At 46.1% G+C, this 16,271-nt stretch overlaps 1 protein-coding gene across 5 annotated transcripts in view; it reads left to right on the forward strand.

The window, feature by feature from the left end:
- The window catches only part of MLLT10 (MLLT10 histone lysine methyltransferase DOT1L cofactor), a 223,990-nt gene extending 209,999 nt beyond the window's left edge, over positions 1-13,991 (forward strand). For all 5 annotated transcript variants that reach the window (XM_044295627.1, XM_044295626.1, XM_044295628.1 and 2 more), the window contains 7 exons: positions 2,333-2,487; positions 6,275-6,463; positions 7,190-7,275; positions 7,672-8,021; positions 8,138-8,240; positions 9,955-10,179; positions 11,952-13,991. In XM_044295627.1, the coding sequence (XP_044151562.1) occupies positions 2,333-2,487; positions 6,275-6,463; positions 7,190-7,275; positions 7,672-8,021; positions 8,138-8,240; positions 9,955-10,179; positions 11,952-11,996 (1,153 nt within the window). In that variant the 3' untranslated portion in view covers positions 11,997-13,991. The remainder of the gene's footprint in view (positions 1-2,332; positions 2,488-6,274; positions 6,464-7,189; positions 7,276-7,671; positions 8,022-8,137; positions 8,241-9,954; positions 10,180-11,951) is intronic.
- Positions 13,992-16,271: the final 2,280 nt, after the last annotated feature.

Genomic DNA, 16,271 nt, shown 5'->3' on the forward strand with positions numbered 1-16,271 from the left:
ACTGGCAACTGGAGGTGTCCATTCCTCTTAGTGAAAGAAGCATGTCCCTGAGCACCCTGTCCAGCCAGTGCTGACAACTTGAAGACTCTGTAGGGACGCACCCCTATGGCAAGGGAAATGGTAACACCCAGTTGTGAATGCCATACCTTTCCAGAAGGAATAACAGAGGAAAAACACAATGTGAACGTCTAAGAAAAGATGCTCCAGAACAGTTATTTCACGAGGAGTAAGTAGTGACTGAAACGGACATGTCAGGAGAGGCGACAGGTCCAGGATAAGCAGATTTAACTTAATATTTAATTAATTAATTGACGATCTTTCGATATTGCGCAGAAGACGCTGTATACTTCCAGTGTGCGTCTCCGACCCCCTCTTAAGGATAATTAATCAAATAAATAAGTGAAGGAGATGGGGGGGGGGGGGGGGGGCAGGAATTCCCGAGCTCTAGAAATAAGTGAACTCTATTCAGCAACTTGAGCTCGTTCCCCGTGGTTCTCAATTCTCTCTCCTTGGAAGTGCTCGTCCATCATGGTCCCAGCATTCATTTGAGGGCCCCAGGTTCCTGCCAGCAGACCAGCAATCATAAGTCAGATTGACTAGCAGTCCCAGCGAGAGTACTTTGCATTTGTTTTTCAGTATGGGATTCTCCTGTGAAGGAGGCCGGCTGACAGCTGAAAGACTGATCACAGCTTTTTAATCCTGTGTACATTTTTTAGGGAAATGGTATCCGGCTTGGACTGCCCATTACCAGGAGCGTTGGGAGAGTCACCTGTTCCCTGCCCTTGTGTGTTTGCAATGAAAAACCTGTACTTTGCCTAAATAACTATGTAAATATTAGACCAATTACCAGTCCTACATGCTGGAAAAGTATGTTCAGCATTCTTCCATGCAATTAGTAGTTGGGGGATGGAAACTGAACCCTATTAAAGGGGAGCGAACATTAAAAATAAAATCACAAAAACAGAACTGCTCTTTGGTGAAGATCAGAATCCAATGAGGACACTTCAACATAAAAAATAAAAAAACAGAAACGGCAGTGTTACCTGCTGACTATTGGAATCTAGTGGGTATATATATATGTATGTATATAGAGAGAGAGAGAGAGGAGGTGACTTTTCTCCTGCCTGGGTGTGTGGTAATGGAGGGGAAAGGGCTTTTTTTACCACCCTGTTTTATCTGCAGTGGGGACCATATGAGTCTTTCCTCTTGATCAGTTGCTGAATGTCAATGGAGTGGTTCAAAGGAGATTTGTATTTGTTTCGGGAGATTTTTCAGAAAGTTGTGCCTGCTAACATATAAGGGTACTTTCACACTAGCGTTATTCTTTTCCGGCATAGAGTTCCGTCCTAGGGGCTCAATACCGGAAAAGAACTGATCAGTTTTATCTTAATGCATTCTGAATGGAGAGTAATCCGTTCAGGATGCATCAGGCTGTCTTCAGTTCAGTCTTTTTGACTTTTCAGGACGGAGATAATACCGCAGCATGCTGCGGTTTTATCTCCGTCCAAAATTCCGGAACACTTTTCCCATTGACATGCATTAATGCTGGATCTGGCCCCGAGTGTTTCTGCAAAACGGATCTGCGCATGCTCAGACCGCAAAAAATGTGAAAAATAAATAAATGCCGGATCCATTTTTCCGGATGACATGGAGAGATGGATCCGCCATTTCAATGCATTTGTCATACGGATCAGGATCCTGATCCGTCTGACAAATGCCATCGGTTTGCATACGTATTGACTGGTCCGGCAGGCAGTTCTGGCGACTGAACTGCCTGCCGGAATCCTCTGCTGCAAGTGTGAAAGTACCCTAAGTTCTCAGCTATGGATACTCCTTTTTTTTTTTATAAGCGGATCAGACTGGAATTGCTAGTGATCAGCTGTTCAAAATTCCTGCAGCACCGCCATAGGAGATATGAGGTATTACATGACGCCCAAGGTCCTCCAGAGGAGGAAACCCTCTTTCTAGCTACCCTTGCCAGAGCTACTCTGAAACAGCTGATCGGCGGGGTGTTGGACCCCTACTTATCAGATATTAATGGTCTATCATGAGGATAGGCCATCAGTAGTAACACCCCAGAAAACCCCTTTAAGCTGGTAAATTGTATTTTTGTAGTCATATAAATTGATTAATGTTATTATTATTTTATTACTGTGGCATTTTTCTGAATCCTGTAATAATTGTTATTAATAATTGTCATTACTTTTTGCAAACTGGAGAGAATGTGCTTGTACCCATAGTCCCTTTCTGTGGTTCTACAACTTTATATGGTCTGATCTGATTTATAATTTTTTTGGTACGAATTTCTGACCTAAATGTTTCCTTGTGGCAGGTCCCCTCTGAACAGTCTCTCGACCCGCTATGAGCAGTCTGGGAATGGCAATGCAGAGAGCGCCCCCCTGATGCTTACCAGTATAGAGCAGCTTCTAGAGAAACAGTGGAGTGAAGGACAGCAGTTTCTGCAAGAACAAGGGGCAACTAGTGACAGTAAGTAACGCCCTGGTCACCCTGCCTATTCATACTATGCCATGGGCAATTTTAAAGTCGCCTTATACAGTAGGCTGGTAACAATCAGTGGGAACATATTTTGGTTGGGAAAGTCACTACACCTGTAGTAGAAAGCACACAAATGTTAGGCCATGTTCACACACAGGATTCTTCGGTCAAAAAAAAATTGGCTACAGAATCCTCAGCCAAAAATTCAAGGCTGAGCCTTTTCTGCTGAGTATATGCCCCAGATCCACCTGCAGATTCACCCCATTCAGTGGGATTAATAGCATTGTGTGCAATTTCCAACCGGGCAAGAATGAACATGTAATTTTTTCCCCCCGCAATGTAAGAAGCACATGTGACGAGGATGATTGTTCTACACTTAAATTGTATGCAAAATCTGTGCACATGTCCTAAAGCTTCTTTGATTGGCGGGGGTCCGACCTCTGGGGTCCCAATGATCCTGAGAATAAAGGAGCACAGTTCCTGCAGAGTGGCGCCCCCGACTGCAGTTGGTCCTTGTCACTTGAATGGGGCACCCACTAAGCCCAGTGTAATACCACTGCTGCAATCCCTTCTTTATCAGGAATGGTGGGGTTCCCAGAGATCAGACCACCACTGATCATAAAGAGATGGCATATCCTAGCAATATGACTTCTCTTTATCTGATGGGAATTTTTCTAATGGAACCAAAATTCTCTAACCTTTGGCGACCAGCTGTTATCTCCAAGTCGCATCTTGCCAGACGGTTTCCTGCAGAGGGCGCTGTACAGAGCGATGTAATGTTAAAGATGAATGGACATTCGTGTAATGCAGGGAGAGGCAAGGTCCGCCAGAGCGGCTCTCCATTTTGGGGGCAGCTTTCCATCATCTTTGCGCCCCTAGACAAAAATTACACTTTTTTGGACCATCTCTGCTTCTTGTCTGGAACGACTCTGTTCTAGTTCTTTTTATTTTTTTATTTTTGTATTATTCTCCATGAAATTAGTAAGAAAGCCAAAACTTGAAATTCTTTTATGCTCTCAGAATGGAGAACTGGAGGTTAAAAGTTTTCCATGCCGCTAAAGTGGATGTCCTCCTTCGTATATGTGATATTAATGGTATCCTGGATGAAAATGCTAATTGCAAGGAAATTCATGCAGGGATAATCCTTTAAACATGATAGCTAGAGGACAGGTTTACCCACGTTGTCCTGCATCTCATTTGGATGCACTAAGATCCCCTTTGTATTGGCTTAAAAAAAAAAAAAAAGGGGGGGGGGTCAAGTGAAATCCTTGGGAAATGACCAGATGTGACTATTCCTGATCCAGATTTATCTTCTGGAATAGAGGTCAAGCAAACAAAGAAAACTTTATTGCACGCTGTCCGATTTTCTACAGACAAGCTGTGGAGCAGCAGAACCATTTGAGCCTTGGACGTCGGAGGAATCAGTAAGCAGGCTGCCATTTCCAGGGTCCTGTCGGTAATCCCATCAGTATTGTGTTTCCTCTATCGGGAGTGAAAGCTCCAGAATACAATTCTCCCAAAGGTATCGAATCAACGACTGGAAATTCTCCGCTGTAAACTGAAAGAAAATAAAAATGCCGTTCGGCTGCAGGGGCGGAAGACATTTGTGCATATATGAATGCAGAACAATGGCGCTTGGTTAAACCTGCAGCCGGTTCTCCTACAGCCAAAGCTCAGGTTACGTTCTGCTTGTCGGCGTTTATCGGAGTGAAGGTGACGTTTGCCAGTGCAGATTTCACTCATGTGGCGCCACGAGGGCCTGCCGGGAAAATCTGCTCCCTACAATTTCATCAAAGAGCAGGAAATTTCTGGTCCAGGAATCTCGGTGGTCAGAATCTGATTAGAAGTGACCCTTCTCCTCCCTTGACTTCATGCCGGGCATAGCAGAGAAGAAAAGCATCCCAGCCTAGGAAACGTCTGCCGTAACGCGTAGTTCATTTCCTAATATTGGTTTAGGCTGTGCGTTGTATGATGAGGATTAACACTTTCCTGTCCAGCCGCCGGCATTTACACACAAGCAGCAGCTCGGCAGCTAACGGCGTCTCCATTGTAATTAGTAAAACATCTAGAACTTGCATTGAGCAGGCAAGAAGGATTGTAGTAGACCAGGGATGCTCAACCTGCGGCCCTCCAGCTGTTGTAAAACTACAACTCCCACCATGCCCTTCTGATGTAGGCTGTCCGGGAATGATGGGAGTTGTAGTTTTGCAACAGCTGGAGGGCCTATACAGCAGGATCTGAAAACGTTGCGTGAGAAGGTAAGCAAAGGCGTCAACGTGACATTCAGTGAGGATGGATAGGTACTAGTCGAGGATTCCAAAAACAGCACCGCACCTGTCCATGGCTGGTGTACGGTATTGGCGCTGCACTGCATTGAAGCGAATGGGACCGACCTGCAGTACCACACACAGCCTTTAGACAGATGGGGCGCTGCTTTTGGAAGAAAGCAGCCATGAATTCCTTCTGCTGGACAAGCCCTTTCATCAGCAAGGTATTCTATCGCCCGGCTTATAAGTGTAGTATGGAAGGAGAAGATTTGTCATCAATTGGCTGATATCAAATTATCACAGACCTGACCAATCACTTGTCAGCAAAGTCGGGATATCAAATATTAGGTATTGTAAATATCATCACAGCAAAAACAGAATTACCCCATAAAACGTAACCTTTAATTGTTGTTATAAAACTCCCAAAATGAAGACAACCGCAGTAAAACACCCTACGGTATCCCTGTGCTCTCCCTGCCTAGGAGCAGAATTGCCACCCTGACAAGGGCGATCCCAGGGTCGTATTTTTCTCCCTGTATTACCCTGATCTTACTGCTATTTTGGAAGAAGACATGGGGTCGTCTACAGGTGCAGGGGATGGTGGAAAAAAAATCAGACTGTGATGGTGATAGACAGTAGTTCAGTCACTGTTAACACAGGAGAGGTTAGGTTAATGGGACACTGTAGATAGAAGATACTGAGATACCGTCTAACATTAAATCAGTCATATGAGCCCCAGATCCAGTACATTGGTCAATGAGGACACTGTAGTAAATATCACACTGCATCTACCTTTACATCAGTCATAAGAACTAGGGTTGAGCGAAGCAAGCTTTGGATCATAGATCCGAAGTAGCTTCGGTCAAAAGTTTGTTTAAATGCTATACGGAGATCCGTCTCCGTACAGCATTTAAATGTATGGGCTCTGGCGAGGTGAAATTCGTTATGATCGAAGTCTCGCGAGACTTCGGACTTCGATTTTTAAACTTGGAAACTATTTAAAACTTGAATCCGAAGTTGGCTTCAGTACCGGCTGTTATCTTGGTACTGAAGCCAACTTCGGAATCAAGTTTTAAAATGGTTTTCCCAAGTGTCTGACCCCCACCGATCAGATACTAATGACCTGTCCTAAGGATAGGTCATCAGTATTAATATCTTAAAAAAAACCTTTTAAATGTGCAGAAGAGTGACCCCATAGATGTGTGACAGGCTGGGTGACAACCAAGGTGGTTGCCACTACAGTTTATAAATGGCTAGTCACCCAGCTTTCCTAGACTCCTGAATGACCTATCCTCTGCTCCCGTATAACTAGAAGATGTAGCTTTGTAGCATTGACTTGTCATTCGATCTGTATCACCGGTGATGTTTTGGTGTCTGTGAGACCCTCCGTCAAAAGTAAAATCCAGCACAGAATCCTTGGTGGATGAAACGTACATAGCAGCGTAGTATTATTTCCTGTGATCTCACCCTCGTGTAGCAGAGTGCCTGCTGACGTCTTCCTTTGCTTCCAGTTTTAGGTATGCTAAAGTCCCTGCACCAGCTGCAAGTGGAGAACCGGCGATTGGAAGAACAGATCAAGAACCTCACTGCCAGAAAGGAGCGGCTGCAGCTTCTGAATGCACAGCTGTCTGTTCCCTTCCCCACTATATCTTCCAACCATGCGGCATCTTCTCAGGTGCATTCATACCCGTTGCAGAATGGTAAGAGCACTGAAGAGCTGAGTTTAATATCCGGTAAAGTTTGAGGTGATATTCCCAAGATGCGTTTTCCTAAAGTTAATCCTGCTTCACTGTCTTATCTACAATTGAAGTCCAACCCCTACGTCTTTCTGTAGGTCCTGCCTCCTTAGTTAGTTCCCAGCGAGAGACGGAGGCGACGTAGAGGCCATGATCCCCCACTGTCTCTGCTAGTTTGGTCAAGAAGCCCAACGTCTAGCCTCTTCCTCCGTTCATGCGCATGGTTCATATTGGCATCATGGCTTCCAGAACCGACCCGACTGACGCTTTATGATCCACTGTGGTCTGATTTTCACAGTGCACATAATTTGCACCTGTGCAAGCCCCCGCAGTAAAGAGATGGAGCGTGCTCTACGGCCACAGCCTTCAACCAACATCTCTCCAACTATTGTAAAACTCACAGCATCTGTCAGGGTATGCTGAGGGTTAATTTCACACTGCCACATTTATTAGTGCTTTTAGGTAGATGGTGGGTATTAAAAAAATAGCTTATATGCAGGTCTAAGCCTTATACCGTGCACCACCAAGGATGATGCTATCCTCAAATAGGATCATGTGTCGTCCTGTGCAGATTGTATGGTGCACAGGACGGTGTATGGTGTGGTGGAGGGTCAGGAGGAATAGCTGTTGACTAAGGGGTATGGCCAGCTTTACATTATATACTAATCTGCTGTATTTCCTGGTCTGTAGTATCCAGCACAGACCGACTGAGCATCAGCAAAAGCCCTCACCTCGGAAACTTCAAGACTGAGGGGTCTCATCCTGCCCAGCACCAGGTACGTCACCCGTTATAGAACTGGAGATTAACATTCAGGAATATATATAGTGACCTGATCTTATAGATTCCCTGGAAAGCCCATGTTGTTGGTATGTGACACAGCGAGTGCAGGCAGCGGCGTTGCGTTTCCTCGGCAGGCCCTGTCAACTTAAAGGTCACAGAACCTCATGAAGACCTGTCACCCCAGACGCAGCCATTTTGAGGGATGGACAAAGGCTTTTCTGAATGCCAACGTGAATGTGTTTTGGTTGCAATGAATCAATATTTAAAGGGCTTCTACCATCCCTGACTGTAATAAAAGTCTGATTAGGGCGGGCGGTCTGAGGTGGAGTAGATAGTGCAGAAAGGATTTTAGTGATCTTGATTTTTGGTTTTATGTTTTAACCCTTTTAAGGAACTCACATCAAGTAGGCAGAGCACCAGCAGTTCTTCCTCACTCTCCACTCCGCCCCCCGATCGTCGGAGTCCAGCACAACAAGTCCAAGGGGTTCAGCGAATCAATGGAGTCACCATGGGAACACTAACAAGTGGCATTCAGTCAGTCACGCCAGCTCTTCCTGCCGTGCCGGGAGTGGGTGCAATAATTGGAGCTCTTCCAGCAAACCAGCTGGCGATTAATGGGATTGTTGGGGCTTTGAACGGAGTGATTCAGGCTCCTGCGACATTACCCCAAACTACTGCTCTTACTCACGGGACAATATTGCCCAACGTTACACACCCAATCTCTTCTACTTTAACAAACAGGTAAGGGCCGACCATTGTCACCTGTGCGATATTGTGGAGACAGTGGCTTCCTATTGCTTTTTAGCTTAGCCCACATCCTGCATAGTGGTCAGTACTAAAGCTGCTCCTTATTACAGTGCCTCTGGATTGGGACTCCTCTCGGACCAGCAAAGGCAGCTGCTCCTTCATCAGCAACAGCAGCAATTCCAGCAGCTTCTGAGCTCCCAGCAGCTGACTCCGGTAAGAGTTTGCAGGTCTAGGACCGCTTTACCCGTACAAGTATGGATGCATCTTGGGGTCCCTATTACAGCCACAGCACTTGGATTCCTTGGTTTTACTTTTTCTTAAGTTTTATGGTCTGTAAGTAGAAGCTGATGAGGTCTCACATGCTGCATCCGTAAAGCAGACCCTAAAATGTCCTCATATCGACCAGTTGGTTTTTAACTCCTTAAAGGGGTTGTCCCATCTGTCATTCTGAGCTCCTTTCCCTTGCCGCATGTCACTGCTTCCTGTCCTATGCGTGGGCAGTACCTTCCACTTTGATTAAAGCCTCATTCACAAATCTGTGAGTAGGTGGTCATTGTTGCGGATACGTGTTTGGTCATTGTGTCAGTTTTTTGCTATCCGTGTTTCACTGACACTGCACAGCGGAAAAATAATTTTCAAAGCATCTCTTCCTAATGATCCGTAAAACACAGATGCAACACGGATTGCATCCGTGGTTTTCACGGATCCATAGACTATAATGGGCGTGATGGATCTGTGAACACAGACAAAATACAGCATGCATCCGGGCTAAAAAAAAAACTGACCCACAGACAGTGCTAAAACACTGACGTGTGAATGAGGCTTAGCAGTACAGGCAAGCAATGTTCTGCTGACGTCACTTGCCTGTACGAGCGCACGCCATAAGCCTATTAGCAGCATTTACAGCAGCTGCTTGCACTCTGCTTTGCTTCACCAAATAGCTCCTGGGCTATTGCATATGCTCAGGAGCTGTTCCATTGATGACTATTGCAATGCAGAGCGATGGCTGGATTGGGAGATGCTGCGCATGTGCAAATATATGCGCTCTCATCTAGTCGTGGCCAACACAGGCAAGAACAGTGAAACAAAGACACAGGGCAAGCGCAGCCACTGCTACGATATTGCAGGGGTGGCCATAACCCCTCACAACAAGCAATAAACAAAGGGTAAGAAGAATAAGAAATAGGTAGAGGAGGGGGCCATAGCGGAAATAACATGAATAGGGTAAGTTTATTATTAAGCTAAAAGGAACAGAATGAAAGCAACTTGGCAAGATGGGACAACGCCTTTAATGAGCCGGGTGCTTTAGCTCTAAATGATTGAGCACTTCTTAGTGCTTTTTGCCCTCGGGGTGGTTTAACAGAACCTAACTTTATTTGTTGGGCTAACAAAATACTTTTTGAGCCGCCAGTCACCTGTGGAAATTAGTCTCTGGCAGAGCTGATCCAGGTAGACACAGCAGCTCTGCCATCCCAGGGGAGCATCTGGTGATCACATGATCGCCGGGTGCAATCAAGGCCACAGTATTGCTCCTGTTAGATCGCAGGAGTTTTAAAGCTGCTATGCCAAAAGACATTGCTGCAGACTCTAGGCCTGCTCTATCCGCTGTCGAGAAAGATTAGGCAGTCACTACAAAATAAAAATTGCTGGTTCCATTTGAATTTTGTTTGATTTCCCCCAGTCAGGTTTTTATAAGAATCTCCAATAATCATGTCCACATCCTGCATCTTATGTCTGATTTCTGAGGCTTAATGAGAAGGGACTTATGATAAGACGAGCACGGCAGAGCAGCCTGCCCCCCAGTGGTGCTTTTTATGCAGTCAGAACGCTGAATTTTTCATTCATATAAATAACATGCATTTTCACATGTGAGGGTCCCAGCTGACAAGCTGTATGTCTTCATTTAAATGTTTTCTGTCGCCCCCAGGAGCAGCACCACGCCCTGTTCTATCAGATCATGCAGCAGCAACACTCACAGCAACAGCACCACCACCACCACCACCAGCCTGATCTTCAGCAGTTGCATATCCCATCCACAGCTCATTTACCTCTCAACAACCTTCTGGCTGGAGCACACGCCACCACCCTGCACTCCGCCGCTACCAACCCTTTCCTGGCCATGCACGCCGACAACGCAGCTCACAAAGTCGGAGTAAGTGTCTGTGTGTCAGCAGTGGAGCAAGCGTGTGACTTTTATAGCCTAAAGAAATATTCATGAAAATAAAGGAATCAAATCTGGAATTAAGTGTTTAGCCTGGTAAATGCAGCCCTTCTCGGAAGAATGTTCACTCTGTTGACCTTAGAGGGGTTGTATCATCTGAGGAATTGGTGGCATATCGCTTGGATATGCCACCAACATCAGATACGTTAGGGGACCCACACCTATGTCTAGAACAGGACCCCTGAAGTGAGCGGAGAGCTGCCGAGCATGCATGGCTGCCCTCCAATCATTTCTGTGGGACTGACAAAAACAGCCGAGCTAGAAGTGAATGGAGCAGTGGCCATGCTTGCGCAGTGCGCTCTCTATTAATTTCTATGGCAGTTCCGAAAATTCCTGGGCAAGCTTGCTCAGCTATTTTTAGGACTGCTAGAGAAATTAATGGAGAGCATGCCGTGCATGCATGGTGCAATCGCCATTAGATTTAGGTACAAACAAAGTCAGATTGCCACCATCACATTCTGGGACCCGTTCTAAAGATCGCTGCGGTTCCCAGAGTTGGGACCTGCACCTATCTGACATTGGTGGCATATCCTAGTGATATGCCACCAATGTCTCAGATGAGACAACTCCTTTAACAGGGTTTATATTTTGGGTGACCCACCACTGGGGTTCCCATCGATCACTGCAGGGGTCCTAATCTTCCTCCAAAGGATCAACTCTATGGGAGTTATAGAAAATCACACCTGGCTGTTTCTAGATGCCATAGCTGCTGTTTGGATTGTCAATGCACGTGCTCTATCTTCACTCCAGAAAAACAGTAGTCATGATGGTAAATAGGAATGTCAGAATTCCCTTAGATCAGGGATGCTCAACCTGCTGCCCTCCAGCTGTTGTAAAACTACAACTCCCACCATGCCCTGCTGTAGGCTGGTCAGGGATGCTGGGAGTTGTAGTTTTGCAAACAGCTGGAGGGCCGCAGGTTAAGCATGCCTGCCTCATATAAATGATTAGAAGTAGGGTTTAGGTGGAAAGGTGGCTTAGGAGATAAACGATTGTTAGGAGGGAACCTTTTGTAAAAGGGTCCCTACACCATCAGTAGCTGTCGGCTCTCTCTTCCAACTCCCCCATACACATAGACGCCCGGCTTGGCTGAGAATGCATATGTTTTCAGTGGGGAGAGAGGAGAAAGCTGCTGCCAGACACCTCTTATCTCTTGGAAGGACAAAAGGTTCAGGCCAAAAAATTCAATTTGCCTGATCCTTCTCTCCTCCGACAGAGAGAGTCAGGAGATCCCTGTACACATTAGGTTGTTGGTTGGTCCTGCTGAAAACGGTGTGTTTGACCAGCAATTCACTAATGTGAATGGGAGCCTTGTCTTACATTTAGAAGGATTAGGAGATTTTGAGAATTTCTTTGAAAACTAATGCTTAGCTAAACATTTGTGGGGGTTTTTTAATTGTGTTGTTGGTGAAAAATTAGCAGACACCAGGCTGTTCCTCGGACGAGAGCATTTGTGCCTCTGGTCTACAGTTTACTGGTCTACAGCTCTTCAAATGACAAATCCAGCCGAACTGCATCAGACTAACCTCTAGAATGAATAGAGATTCATTCTAGAGGTTAGTCTGATGCAGTACAGCTGGATTTGTCATTTGAAAAGCTTGTTATATGATCAGTTGTGCCAAATGGCAAACTCCCATTGAGCACCGAACGCTGCTGCATCAGTGCTCCGAAAATAATGCACTGCACGTTTTCTTTCTCCTTAGAGACTCGGAGAGAAGAATGGACCAGTTATGCAAGATAAGAGCTGATGCGCGAGAGGAGCGGCTCCATGCATCCACCTGGCACTTGACTTTCTCAAAACCAACGTCTTCCTTTTTGTAGCAAAGAAACAATGCAAACGAAGACCCATTGACTTGACCCCATATTCTCCCTTGTCCTTCTGACAGATGGGGAAGTAGCACATTGCTGCACGTCGATGGGCTCGCTATTTCAGAGCGAAGAGAAGATGACGGCAGCTTGACAAGGCTTCAGATATTTATTCATTGTAACTTACTTGTCGCTTTGTTGCACTGAAACTTTGCTGTATTGAGTCTGAGAAAGGTAAAAACACTGTCGACTGGTGACTCCCAACTGCTAGGGGGGGGCGCTCGTGATACCTTGGTGCAATTGTACTACCGGTCACTTAACGGTATTAATGAACAATGTACGTGTTACCAGACGTGTTCTCCAGCAGTTGATGTATAGTAAGAGATTGCGGAAGGGTTGGTGCGGGGACAGCGCCATGTTATTCCATTGAAAGTGCCTGTGGCTGAGGTTCCCAGAGCAGACGTGCCAGAAGCATTCACATTGCACTAGAGGCTGGGTCTGTCTTCGATGCCACTAATACTGGCCGTGGTTCACGCTTATTTATTTCTGAGCAATGAGTTATGCAACTGCGGGGAGAATTCCCGACACTTTGGGCTGTTTTATCTAAGATAATTTCTGTGGCAGCATTTTTTTTTTGTAGGACATGAAAACAGACAGTTACGAGATAAGTCTGTGGAATTAGTAGGTTTTCCTAGGGCTGAGAGTGACTGCATTTGATGTTCTTACTCTTCAGCTTGGAATACCAGCATTTGCTCAGTTCAGCAATGTCCTGGTTCATGCACCATGCCGGCTGTTTTATATTCCTCTCATTGCTGAAGCTCAGAGTTATTAAAGGGGCGGTGCATTCAGGACAACACCATGTCCAATTAAGGCTTCAAGGTGTTGGCCCATGTCATACATTGGGGACATATCACTAGGATATGCCCCAATGTCTGATAGGTGCGAGTCTTGCCTCTGGAACCCGCACCTATCTCTAGAACGGAGTCCACAAAGTGAAAGAGAGCGGACTGCGTATGTGTGTCCGTCCTTCATTCATTTCTATGGGGGTGCCGAAAATAGCCAGGCAGGGCACTCAGCTATTTTCGGTAGTCCCATAGAAATTAACGGGAAGCACACCGTGCAAGCGCGGCCACTGGTCCGTTTACTTGTATAGGGCTGATGGAAATAGCCAAGCCAGCGCTCTGCAGTCCCATAGAAATGAATGTAGGGCGGAAACACATGCGCAGTTCGCTCGCTTTTACTTTGTGGACTCGGTTCTAGAGATAGGTGCGAGTCGCATAGGTGAGACCTGCACCTATCAGACATTGAGAGGGGTAGTCCTGATCGCGACCCCCTCTATGAACCACCCTATAGTACTGCTGCAAAAAAAAATGTATAGCCGGGCAAACCTTCCCCTTTCAAAACCAAGCATTTCTCTGATTAAAGGGGATGTCGGCGATGAGACAATGGATTGAGATAGCCATACACATTAGATTGCTGCTGTTCATATGCCAGCCATTCCTTCCGACACCCCCCGATACACATGCATGCTTAGCTCTGCGGTGTGTTTTTATGGAGTTTTTATGGAGCTGAGTTGTCAGATATCTCTGACGCCAAGTTATCTCCTGAAAACAAGCACGGTCACATCCAATATACCTGTGTTTCAGGTAAGCTCAGCCCCCATACACATTAGATGGTTGGCCAGTTGCCCAAATTTGGAGGGTTTGGTCGATAGTTACCTTATCTAATATCACACACTGGGCATGTTCTTCCCATGATAAATGACAGGAGCCCGCAGATGTATGCAACTGAAAGGCATCTAGATCCACACAGTACCAGAGAGAATAAAATGCAGCAGGAATTTGAAAACTTGACATTTAAAGGGGTTGTCCAGGTTCAGAGCTGAACCCGGACATCCCTCCATTTTCACCCAGGCAGCCCCCCTGACATGAGCATCGGAGCAGTTCATGCTCCGATGCTCTCCTTTGCCCTGCGCTAAATTGCACAGGGCAAAGGCATTTTTCTGAGTTCCGGTGACGTACCGGGCTCTCTATGGGGCTGACAGGAACCCCGGTGACGTCACCGGCACTGATGGGCGGGATTTGGCTCTGCCCTAGCCAGTAAAACGGCTAGGACAGAGCTAAAGCCCGCCCCTTAGAGCCGGTGACGTCACCGAACACACTGCTGGGCGGAAGTTACCGCCTGGCAGTGTGTTATTGAAAACACAAGAGCCCGTGCCCTGCGCGATCTAGCGCAGGGCACTGGAGCGCATCGGAGCATGATATGCTCTGATGCTAGGCTCAGTGGGGCTGCCGGGGTGAAAATAAGGGTATGTCCGGGTTCAGCTCTGAACCCGGACAACCCCTTTAAAGTCATTCTACCACACTTTAAAAATATTTTTTATCGTTTGTTGCTTTAAAAAAAATGAAACTGGAAGGAAAGTTTAAATATCCTTTCCTATTTATTCCAAAAAAGTTTAAAGGCTTCTTCTTTCTCATCTAGTAGAATGCTGCATCTGCCCCCATTATAGAGCCCTGCTGACATTAGGGAAGGAAAAGGTAGCAACTGTTAAGTATGCCCCAAATGCTTAGGGAGGTGCGATGGTATGCGGACTGTCCTGATCGATTGTTAAAGGGTTGTCCAGTTTTATGTACAGTTTTGATAAGCTTTGTATATTGTATGGCCATCTGGGTTGGAGAGTTTCCCTGTCTGTTTCATCTATTACATCGGTATGTCCTAATACGGAGGGTGTATGACAGGTGAAACAAAACCCTTAAAGGGGTTCTCCGGGATTTACGTATTAATGACCTATCCTATTTCTTTCATTGAATTATCCTCAGGATAGGTCATCAATATGAGATTACCAGTGGGTCGGACACCCGGCAATCAGCTGAACAAAGAGACCTCTGTGCTCGAATTGAGGCCATGTGACATTACATTTATCGTTCACATGGCCTGGGAGCAGCTTAGACCTGTTAATGTGAATGGGGCTGAGCTGCAATACCAAGCACAGCCGCTATACAATGTACGGCGCTGTGTTTGGTAGTCTGCGAGGAGGACGCAGTGCTCACAGGAGTACTTTGGCCCCCTCAAGCAGCTGATTAGCGGGGGCACCCGTAGTCAGACACCTGTGAATCTCATTATGATGACCTATCCTGAGCATAAGTCATCAGTATGTAAATCCCGGAGAACTGCCTTAAAGGTCTATACCCATCTTGGACATTGGGGCCATATCGTTAGGTTATGCCGCCAATGTCTGATAGGTACGGGTCTCACCTCTGGCACCCTGCACCTATTACTAAGAATGGAGCCAGCAAAGTGCCGGAGGGTGCAACCACCCGACAATAGCATTGGTCCAGCTATTTCCACAAGCCCCATAAAAGTGAATGGAGCGGTCGCTGCGCTTGTGCGGTGTACTTCCCATTCATTTCCAAAAATAGTCAAGCCCACAGCTGGGCTAATTTCGGCAGTCCCATAGAAATGAATGGATGGTGGCTGAGCATGTGCGGTGCACCCTCCGGCACTTCGCGGGCTCCGTTCTAAGCATAGGTGCGGGCCCCAGAGGTGGGAGCCACACTTATTAAACTTTGGGGGCAAATCCTAGCGATATGCCCCCAGTGTCCAAGGTGGGTATACCCCTTTAATTACCAAAAATGGGAACAAGACCAAGCTCAGAGGAGAAACATTCCCAGAGAAAGTTTTGGGGCTCATGTCCTCATTCTCTTTGTTTCTGTTTTTGGTAAATAAGTATTGACACTGAACACCCAAATGGCAGATCTCTGCTTGCTGTAAGTGAGCAGAAATAATCAGTTTTTATTACAAAGGCAAGAAATCTGGTCCTGAAAATGTGTTGCTCACATAGCTGTACGGGCAAGCCTCTGGATGTTAACTAGAGTTATTCCATTCACAAGCAAAGGTTTTAGGAATTGGAAAAAAAAAAAAGTCATCTTTATCTACATACAAAAAATTAAAAAACATTAAAGGGCTTCTGTCACCCCACTAAACCGTTTTTTTTTTTGTGTTTACTTATAATCCCTATAGTGCGATTTCTGCATACATAAGCTAAATAATCATTTCGGTTCAGTAGAATTTGTTAAAAACGTAATTTTAAAATATGCAAATTACCTTGCTACGAGCAAGTAGGGCGGCTACTTGCTGGTAGCAGCCGCATCCTCCGATCCTAAATACGCCCCCTCCGCATGTTGATTGACAGGGCCAGGGAACGGGATCGTCCTCTG

The sequence above is a fragment of the Bufo gargarizans genome, chromosome 5 (genome assembly GCF_014858855.1).
Source record: "Bufo gargarizans isolate SCDJY-AF-19 chromosome 5, ASM1485885v1, whole genome shotgun sequence".
NCBI classification, from domain to species: Eukaryota; Metazoa; Chordata; class Amphibia; order Anura; family Bufonidae; genus Bufo; species Bufo gargarizans.